The sequence below is a fragment of the Apis laboriosa genome, unplaced genomic scaffold, assembly GCF_014066325.1.
Source record: "Apis laboriosa isolate Shangri-la unplaced genomic scaffold, ASM1406632v1 scaffold262_cov140, whole genome shotgun sequence".
Taxonomy (NCBI): domain Eukaryota; kingdom Metazoa; phylum Arthropoda; class Insecta; order Hymenoptera; family Apidae; genus Apis; species Apis laboriosa.
The window spans coordinates 125615-137751 of record NW_025222562.1 but is presented as its reverse complement, the minus strand read 5'-3'; the positions used below and the strand labels follow the sequence as shown (position 1 = coordinate 137751).

Here is a 12137-nt window from a genome sequence, read left to right as displayed (position 1 = left end):
GCGTATCTATTATATTTATAGCAATATCAAAGATATGATGATATAATCATATAAAAATATATTGTATAAAATTCTATTGTTAAATATGTTAAATACAGAGAAATATTTTTTCAAGGAATGAGAAATATTTTTTCAAAGTCATTCATCTATTAAGTACTTTATATAAGTAAGATTAGATAGATTATTAGATAAGATTAGATAGATATTAAGATAGATTAAGTATTTTATATGATGAAGCTTATCCAAATTATAAAAATTACAACAATTATAAAAAAATACAAAAAATTAGAAACATGTCAATCAATAAAAGACATATATATCGAAATCATATAGAAAGAAAAAACATAAGTTATGCTAATGTAACGAAATATAATAGCAAAAACAGATAATTAAATTAAATTAATATTGAATATTAAATATTATTGAAGAAGATAATATACTATTTAGATCTCTTAAATCCTGTTAATTAAATTTGAAGTCTTTTTAACCCTTAAAAATAAGATTGGATATCTGTTTTTTTCGATTTATTGACAAAATCAATAAATTCTATATGATAATTTCTTTTAAATTTTGGAAGACAAATTTGTTGAGGGAATTACACGAAGCATCTCGAGTTTGAGACTCGCCAATTCTAAGGACAAAAAATTCTATAAAATTTTGCAATGGAAAGAATATAATAATGTAAATACTGGTATCTCAATATCTCATTAGCTTTCCGACATGTCAAATTTTAGATATTTTTTGTTACAAAAATATATCAGAAAATTAAATTGCAATCTTTTATTTACACTTTAAGATTATATTAACCATAAATTCGACTCTAATAGACAAAATAAGAAAAATTTCGTTCCATGATCATAAAATTATTAGATGATTAGATAAAATTCAATAAAAAAATATATAAATATAATAAAAAAATAAATATGTAAATCTAAAATTTCAACTTAAAAATACAAATGACGAAAAAGGAATAACTCTGATACAAAATATTTAACAAATAAAACTAAATAATAAATATTTCAAACTGTCTCAAACAAATAAAAATTAAATTTATAAAAAAAAAGTGGTAGGTATTTAAGGACTTATCCCTAATATACAAATTTAATAAATTAAATAAAGGATTAAAAAAAATTTTATATGAAGATAAAAATGAAAATATAGAAACGAAACTATAAAAAAATCTTTTAAAAAGAATAACATATGAACTAGAAATAATAAAAATATCACAGAAACATTTAATACAATACATCTTTCTTAAGACATTGAATAGGAATATAGAATGATGTTGTATAAGGATAGTATTTTTAAAAGAAGAATTTAGAAGACTCTTGAAATTGTATATTTTTTAAGAATACTTCGGCGTGACTGAATGTATGAACATAAGGCTTGAGACATAGCATATTTTCTATGTCAATTTCAATGAAATATTCAGTGCGTCATATAGATCAATGCTACTTTTATTACTCAAAATTTCTTGAAAAATATAATTATAAAATGTATTAAAATTTTTGTTGTATAAAAAATAAAATTCTTCAACATTAATTTGGATTGTATGAGAAGCATTTAATAATTGAAAAAGTACATAGACTTGAAAATTAAATTGAAAATTATCATAAACAGCAAAAATTTCTGCAACACAAAGTACTTTATAGATATTAAAATATAATTATATAATTAAATTATATTTTCTATATATTTATTATTTTCTATTACAATCTGAAAAAAAAGTCGAAAAGTTTTTTTTTATATTTTTTTTCACAACGTTTTCTAATAGCTTTTCAAGTTTCTATTCTAATGATTGTTTTGCAAGTTGTGCCCTTGAATCAATTCTGTATTAGATTTTTATAACAGATTTTCCTATCTCAAATAGTATATTTACAACTATTTATATGAATAAGTTTTGCATAAGCATTCAAAAATCTTATAGAAATCCATGAAATCAAAGCAAATGAAAAATATAACAAGAATGAAAATCAAAATAATGAAGTATTAATAATAAAGTATCATATTAGATATTTAAGTATACATTTAAATAAAAAAATTTATCTGGAAAAAATATTTATAACATTTGGAAAATAAAATTAAATAAAATGAATTATCTTAAATCACAGTTTTTATTAGAGAATAAATTTCTTTTATATAAAGTCGCATTTATCTTTATATATAGAACTTAACTATACGAAAATTCTAATAAATTCAAAATAGATATCATTCAATGATTCCGAAATAAAACTTTTAGCAGAGATAATAGCATCTTCTTCATACACGAGAAATAAAAATCTTTCTAATGACTTAAATATAGAGTTAGAATGTATCAATATACAAAAAAATATGTATATAAACTTAAATTAGTAAATCTTCCAAATATATTGAAAAGCTTATTGATAATTTAATAGAAATAAGACAGTTGAAAAGATTAAACTTCCAAAATTTTACATACAATAAAATCTAATTTTAAACATTGAACTGTGAACAATTATATTCAATAAATAACAGTTATATATAATAACAATTATATTCAATAAATAAAATGTATATATATTTGTTAAATAAATGTAGTAAAAAAACTAATATAATGCGGATTTAAAAAAATGAGTAGAAAAAAAATTATATTGTTTCAATTATGATAGTCTAATAAATTTTTTTGACTTTATAATTAAAAACTTTTATAAAGTGTATCTGTTTTGTTTTCATAAATAATTATAATTCAGAAAAATTCACATATTTCATACTTTATTATTATATTATTGTCTTGATTATTTTATATATTTATTTATATATATTAACAATACTTCTTGCCTGAGATAGAAATATTAGAAGAGTAGTTTAATTTTCCATTCGAAGATTTCTATCGTAATAACTGTATTTTGTGACAATAGAAAACCATTATGAAAACTATCAATCTTATCAGAGATACGTATTATTACGAAATAAAATAAATAAATCGATACATTAATAAGTATTCTCTTTAATTATAAATTTTATAAATATCATATAATATGTAAGTTATTATAGACAAAATAATTTTAATGTATGCATTATTATCATATGCAACATTTTCCGTTTTATGAAAAAATATTTCTTTTAAGTATTATTATACTTCGAAGAAAATTTTAATTCTGTGCATGATGCAATGATTTCTCTTTGCACCTGTTTCATACCATATGTTATGGTAATATATAATGCAATCAATAATTATTGCCATCTGGTTGACCAGTAGTAGGAAAAATACAAATTACTAACATGTTATTAGTTGATACACTGAGTATGCTTTATTAAATATTTTATATTTAAATAATACCCTCTACATATCGCATCATTGCATCAGTTAAATTCTATTTCATTCAATTCTTAAGACAAACAGTTTCTAGAAACCATGTTGAAACAAGTAACTCCAGAAAAGAGTATTTATATTATTTGGCTTAGCGTGGCTTTGTCTTTTTGTTGGCCACTTCCTGTCAATAGTAGCAGAAAACAAATTATGTGCATAAAAATTTTACAAATTAGTGCCGTTATTAGCGCATTTATGGTACTTTTACCTTTAATTTACACGATTCATTTGAATGTGCATAATCTAATCAATCTTTTCCAATGTATTTGCTTATTGATATGTGCATTTAAACATATTATACAAACTGTCATATGCTTCATAAAATATAACGCTTTACAAGTAAGTTTTTTTTTACTCATTTTTAGTGTTTGATTAAAAAGATATATATTTTACTTATAAATTATAGCGTGTAGTCGAAGAAATGATGACATGTGTTAAAGAAGAACAACTATATGATATTTTGTGCATGTATGTCAAAAAATGTAATATTTTCTATGGAGGAACTATTGCATTAATATATGGAACTGCAACTGTTTTTGTATTAGGACCTATATTTTTGCCAATTTCTTTTCCATGGGGAACAAAATATCCATTTCAAGTTAATTATACCACAATAAATGTCATTATATACGCACATCAATTTTTTTTTGCTTATCAATGTGCTGCGCATACATGTTTAAGCTTATTTGGAGCACTTCTTCTTTGGTTTGCAACTGCAAGATTTGAATGTTTAATTAAGGAATTACAAAAAATTACAAGTATTGATATGCTAATCGTTTGTCTTAAAAAATTATTATTTTTAAGAAGGTGAGTTTTTTGTATCACTTAAATTATTCATTTTATTATTGTTTATTTTAAATAAACAATAAAATTTTAAATAAACAATAAATTTATTTTAAATGGTTTTTAGATACGCAGAAGAAGTTGTGAGTTGTATTCGTTTTTTGGTATTTTATGCTATAGCAATAAGTACATTTACTCTGACTTTATCTGGTATTATAATGATCATAGTAAGTGAAATTTATATCGCTATGTCTATAATATAATGAATTAATATTGTGATTTATAAACAGAATTGCCCATTATTTATGAAAATAGAATTCATAACTATATCTATATCTCTTCTTGTGCAAATTTATATTTATGCGTGGCCAGCTGATCACATGCAAGATATGGTAAGTCACATTTACATTTTAAATAATAAAAATAAATAATCATAAAAAATTTTTTATGATTATTTATTATTAATCAATTAAAATCATACAATAATTCACTAAATTATTTTGAAAAATAAAATTTATATCGTTAAATTAACTTTCTTTATGAATTTTTTATTAGAGAAACAAGCGATGAAAAATATGAAAGTAAAGATAGTGCTATTTTTTTAGAAAATTATTTAATTATATGAAATTTAATAATTCTTATTTTTAATTTTGATTAAAGAAAAAAATATATCAATAATTTCAAGATATATCAGAAAATTATATTGTAGTTGGATATTTATCTTGTATATATATATATATATATATATGAATTTTATGAATTTTATGAATTCATACGTATTTAATGTTGTAATGAAATGAATTTATAAAATTGTACTTTGAAATCAATGTAATATATGAATAATGATATATAATAATAAATATATAGTAATATATGAAAATAGTGGATAGTAATATATGAATAGTATATATGTAATATATGAAATTCTTATAAAAAAATATTTTATTTCTAAATACAATATAATTTGAACAATGAACTAAATTTTTTCAATTTCATAGATTCGTCTGATTTTTAGAAAAAATCTATTTTCATTTTTATGTTCAATTGCTTAGTATATAAAAATATAGAAAAATTAATTTAACGAAATAGAAATAAAAATGTTTTTCTTTAATATTATAATTTTCTTTTATAAAAATATAATATTCATTTTAAAATATTTTAACTATAAATTTTAAAATTCTAAATTTAATACTATCAATTAATACTATAAATTTAATTACTATAAATTTATAACTATAATTTATAAAATTCAGTTCTTCAGAACAATTGATCTTTCATAATTCCTAGAGCATAAATGTTTTACGAAGTGCATACAACTCAATATGGTATGAACAAACATTAGATATGCAAAAAACTTTGCTGACAATGATGACATATCAAAAACCAGTAACTTTTTCCATTAATGTTTTATTACCAGAGCTTACTTTACGTTATTGTTGTTCGGTAAGACAAAATAATATTCAAATATACATTTTGATAAATGAATAAAGTATTTCTAATTATTAATTTTATTCCTAATTATATATTATTAACATTTCAGTATGTATCAAATGCTCTTTCTATTTTCACAGCTTTACGAGCTGTGATAGAAATTACATGAATATAAATGTATTCTAAATAATTATTAATATATAATGAAGTCTTCATTATAATAGTCATTATTAGAAAATATGTAATGATAATTATGATAATCATGAGCAAATTCCATAATTGTTAAAATTATTATGGAATTTATCAATATTCTTGTATTATATTGAAAATAAATATGCGTATATAATGAAATATTAATTTTTCTATGACAGTAATACTTTAAATTTTTTAATATTTAATTATAAATTTTAAATATTTAATTATAAATTAATAATATTTAATTTAACAAATTAAATTATCATAAATATTATGCAAAAAATATGTTTTATTTTTTCTTTTATTATCGTTGTTGATGATGATGATGATGATGTTCTTATTGTTATTGTTGTTTTAATAGAAAAATGATGTGATGACAAGTGGAATTGAATGAATACGTATTGAATGGATATTGTATAAATTGTTTTAAATATTTAAAAAATGATGATCATTTTTATGATGAAATTAGATTTATTTTGTACATTATGGCATTTATTAATTTATGATTCTTATTAATTTGAAGCTAATGCCAATTCATAAAATGATATTTTTAAGTTATTTCTTAATTATCATATTTGATCATATATTTGATCATATATTTGAACATATTTATTTAATAATAATAAAATAATAAAATAATAATAAAATAATATTTAATAAAATATTAGAATCTTTTATTTAATGTAGTAGTTAAATAAATTAAATTTTGAAGATATTATCATATTTATCAATGAAATATGGAAAATTTATGGATGAAACTTCTCATGATATAATATGAAATGATTATGTAATATATATAGAAATAGATAATTATTTTTTTCTTTTTGTTTTCTTTTTTGTTTATTATGTGATATTTCTGAAAATAAATTCCCAAACTTAATATAAAATAGATATGATATCTTATAGAATTGTATTGGAATTTTTTACAGTATCAGCATATTGACAGAGAAATATGACTTAGTGAAGAGAAGAAATAAAATTTTAAATTCATAATTTTTTTGATTTCCAAGATAATAATGAAAATATTTTTTTTATTAAATATTGAAAATTGCATATGTTATTGATATTATTATTAATTAAATTATCGACGATCCATATAATTATTAACATAATAATTGTACTATAATAATCGTTATTATTATGTGATAATGAATTGTGGAATTCATAATAATATAATCACTGTACTATAGTAACTATTATTATTAAGTGAAATAGCTAATCATATTTTGGATATCATACTTATAATTCATTAAAATTTTAATCATTCGTTGTCAAAAAATTAAAAATATTGAAATTAAAATATTAAAATTTAACTTATAAATATTTCATATAGATTGATATTTTATATAGATATTTTATATAAATGAATTCAATTTAACATTAATCTGCTCCTGAATAAATTATTTCAATTAATATCCTCATAATTTTTAGAAAGATGAAATACAAATAAAAATAAAAAAATCAATATGTAGATAGAAGTATTTATCGTTATAACAATTTCTATTACTATATTTCGAAAAAAACCATCTTGATTGAATATTAGATTATATTACTCAATTAAAATTACAATCTTGGAGCTAAATTTAAGCGAATTTATTTTTTCTTCTTTTTCTTTTTAATGATTTAAAATATATAAAATTATAATCAATTCCTCTCATGAAATTATAAATAAATTTGTTGACATTGTATGTGAAATTGTGAAATTTATACTGTTATATTAGATTATTGTATTTATAAGTTTATAGATAAGTGATAATATTAAAATTAATTAGTGTATTTATTGACTAAATTTAAAGAAATATATCTTTTTAATCTGTAATCGTTAATATCGATATGACCTAATTTTTCAACTATTCTAGTGAATTTTTATGTTCTAATAATTAGTATATGATATTTGCTATAGTTTGATATTTCTTTTAACGGTTTATTTGTTTAAATATTGCAAGGTCATTGTATTATGTCATAGAGACATATTGAGACATTGTATATGTTACGAAGAGTTTTTGATTGAAATCTTTGTATGATTTCAATGTTCGAATTATGTATTGTTGTATTCCATAATTGTATTCTATAGACCTAAACAGATTTCATAATGACCTTGTATATCAATAGTGTGTTTTCTAATTTTAATTTAGAATGTTTTTTTAGTACTTAATACAGCTTTTCTACTTTTATTTTAAGTGCACATTTTTTTTGAATATATTTTTTAGTTTTCTATCTAGAATCATGCCAAGATATTAAACTGATTCATTTTGTGAAATTATTATATCATTTAATTTCACCAGAGAATATGTGTTTTTGCGCAAGGTAAAAATGATGTGAATGATCAATTTATTTTCATTTATTTGTATGTTCCAGTTTTTAAAATAACTAATTATATTATTCAGATAATGTTCTTGTAAATTTTTAGAGGCTTCAGAAGGAACGTCATTGAGGCAAGAATTACTGTATTGACAAATGTGGATGTGATTGTTTTTGAAAAAATTAAAATATCTGTACTATAGATTAAATACAGAATGGATCTAAACATACTTTGCAGAATTTCAGAATTAATTGAATAAATTGAGATAATTATATTTTGATATCGAACTTTGAATTTTCTAATTAAGTATGATGATATTTCTCTATAATATAATAAAATGTGAAAATTTTTTTTATTTTATATAAGATACCAGTGTGTTACACGATATCAAATATCTCTTTAAAAAAACAATATCATTTGTATTTTTTTTTTATATATAATCGATTAGTTGAATTTGTTGAAAAAGTCGAAATGCTGTTTTTTAAATTATTAGGCATTATGTTTGATTCAGTTAGAATAGGTTCTATGTGTTTTATTAACAATTTTTTAAATAATTCTTGGTAATAGAGCAATATTTATATAGAGTTATAGCAAATTAAATTTATCAAACTTAATATTTATTATCAAACTTAATTATTATAATATGTAAAATTTTCCATTGATTAGAGAAGTATCCAATGCGGCATTGAATATTGAAGTTAATATGAAACTTTTCTTAAAAAGCTCTAACTATGTTACCTATTAGATCAATTAGATCATGACTTTTAAAAGTTTATTTTTGTAGTTATCATTAGTTTGATTTCTTTTGATGAATCATTTGACAGATGGAGAAAGATAGAGTTTGCAAATACTCTTGAATTTCAAATTCTGTTGTTTAAGAATTAAAGAGTTTAAATACTTTAATAAAAAGTATTAAAAAGTATTGCTAAATGCATTTACTTTTTCCTAAAAAAACTCAAAATCTTAACTCAAAATCTCTGTTGATCTCAAAATGGTAGAAATCTTTATTTGTAATTTTGTAATTCTTTGTTACCTTCCAAAAAGAGTAGTTGGTGTTTTTAGTTAGTGTCAGACTATTTAAATACTCGCTAAAGGATTTATTTATATATTTTTATATTTTTGTTTTTGTTTAGTAATCGGATGAATTTTCTAATTGCTCTATTTAATAGTCTTTTATTGTTAAGAGATCTAATATTTTTCCATGTTTTTAGTTTTCTCTTTTCAGTGATCTACTTCATAATGAATTTTGATTAATTGGTACTATACTGACTGATATATTGAATTATTGCAGGAGTTGCGGATTCAGTTGCTTCTATAATAAAATATATAAAATATTTCACTGCTTTTGATTATTTTAAATGAATTTTAGTGTAATATAATATAATGTACGTATTATGTCACTTTTTATTTAATAAAAACTTATCTCGAATAAGATATAGTAAATTCCAAAATATTAACACATATAGCACATTATTTAAATCCATAAATAAATCTATAGGAGTAAATCGAACTTCCAGATTTCAGATTAGAAAGGTTAAATGTATTTTTCTATACATAAATACATTATCCCATATACAAGAAAATCAAGATAATGATACTTGAATCATCATATATTTGAATCAATTTGAAATTCACAGATCAATTGAAGAATCAGTTGAAAAACTTTTGTCTCTATTTCATTTGAATTCAATGTTTTTTATTCCGATATAAGATTACTAAACAAAAAAAAAATTTTTTTTAATTGAAATTCAATATCTATATTTTAATCATATCATATTAATACCATTATAAATCTTATATCTTAAAAAAAAAAACATATAAAATACTAAAAAAATATTTAAAAAATCATATAAAATAAAATAAAAATCATATAAAATAAAATAGAAATTGCACTTTTCTTTTTCACGTTATTACACGTTTGCATGTTAGATACTTTTTTATTCACTATTCACATTACTATTTCGAATAAATCATATTTTAATTATTATTTATTATTATATATTTTAATTTTATATGAAAATTATTTAATTAAAATTTTATTTTAAACAAATATTCAAATATATATTATTTCATCAAATTCTGAATTTGATTCCGCGATGCGATAATATATTACTGAAATAGCGTTGCTAATAATTGAATGCTGGGCGTTAGAAAAAAAGACTTGATACAAAGAAAAAATGAAATAATAATATTCGAAATCGAATGTTATATTTGTGTGTATTGAATATAAGAATATGAAGTTTTCCCGTTACTAAGATTTTGTTCTGGATTTGGTTCGTAACGTTTATATAACGTATATTAGAAATAAGAATATAAAAAAAAAAAATTAGTGAATTTGTAATATCCATTTAAACATACATAAAAAAAGCAATTAATATAGATATGATATTAATAGTAATATTGATTCATTTCATATTATTAATAAGTGATATCTAAATTGATTATTATTTCTCTCTGTATAAAAATAAGAAATATTGAGTACAAATGAAATAAAGATAAAGATAAAGATTTGATAGTGATATGATTGGATTAATAATCTGAAATTTAAATTGATTCAAATATTTCGGACTTTCTTACATATATAAAAATAATTAAAAAAACTTTATACATATAAAAACACATTCAATCTTTTTAATTCGAAATCTTATTAAACTATGTTTCGTTTTAGAAGTATGTTATGTTTCTATGAGTTTCGATAAGTACGACAGGTTGAATGAAATATGATTTATCTATGATTTTAAATCATATCATATATTATCATATATCATATAATTCTAAATATAAAATTTGTAAATTTGTAAAATTTACTATAATTTGTCTAACGTAAGTTTCTGTTAAATAACAAATTACAAATTACATAGATTTCAATTTACATAATTAAAATTTTTTTTAAATAATGTAAAAATGTTGCATTACATTATACGATATTTATATACATTATATATTATTTTATACTGAAATTTATTTGAAATAATTAATTGTGTGTAAAAAAATATCAGTGTATTTATTTTTTTTATTGAGGCTAAGCAAACGATATTGTAATACGATATCATCGCGCATCCAGCTGAGCGTTCTCGCTCTCTTACTCTATCTAATACTCGTTATTTAAGCCTTAAAACTCGATAGTTGAGCCTTATTGGACACGTATATATATGAACTTTTTTCATGATGTTTAAAATCCACTCTTTAAATTTATTTCACATTTTTATAAATACCCTATATAATCTCAATGTTATTAACAGATTATTTTTGAGCATGATGAAAAGAGAAAAAAAAACAAAATCATAAAAATGTTTTTGCCATTGGAAATTTCACTATAAAATCGTAAATCATAATAAGAAGTAATAAAAATCATAATAGAAATCATCTGATTCAAAACAATTTTTAAATAAAAATTTTAATTCATTAAATGCTATTTTTTATTTATTTTTTACAAATTAGAAACATTTATAAATTGTAAAAAACATTATAAATTGTATAATATAATTTTTTAATTGTTTCCATTGTTATATTCAATAATTTTTAATAATTCATATATGTTTAAAAAAATAAAAGATTTTAAAAAAATATTAAAAAATTATTTAAGAAAAAACTATTTTTTTATTATATATATTAAATAAATATATTAAATAACATATATTAAATAAGTTTGGTCATTATTATTATAATTTAAACAGACAAACAAAAAATATTATATATATATATACACATAATATTATAATCATAATAACATATCTTTTTATTTCGTCTCCTGCAGCATCTACATTGGCTGAATCTATTGATATCTATCAATCTGAATTGTATTATTATATATCATGTAATATTTATTACATATAAATATATAATTTTTGATATAAATATAAATATTATTTATAATTATTATTTATAAATTTATTATTATATACTATAATTAATTATATTTATTCGCAAGCACTTATTGCTCGCGAGATTTATAAATAGAAAAAATTCAGAGAAATTCTTTATAGATTCTGTTATTATCACTCGTAAACTTCTTTTGGATCTGAATAAGAGATAGTGTTAGCTGGGAGATCTGTTATTTTTGAGAGTTTAGTCCATTGTAATTGTATATTTTGA

At 19.8% G+C, this 12137-nt stretch overlaps 1 protein-coding gene across 1 annotated transcript; it reads left to right on the top strand.

The window, feature by feature from the left end:
* Positions 1-3374: 3374 nt before the first annotated feature.
* Positions 3375-5814, top strand: LOC122713665. The gene is made up of 6 exons (XM_043934339.1): positions 3375-3670; positions 3738-4138; positions 4242-4341; positions 4405-4506; positions 5402-5557; positions 5655-5814. Exons 1-6 carry the CDS (start codon positions 3377-3379, stop codon positions 5712-5714), a joined length of 1113 nt encoding a protein of 370 aa, XP_043790274.1. The 5' UTR covers positions 3375-3376; the 3' UTR covers positions 5715-5814.
* Positions 5815-12137: the final 6323 nt, after the last annotated feature.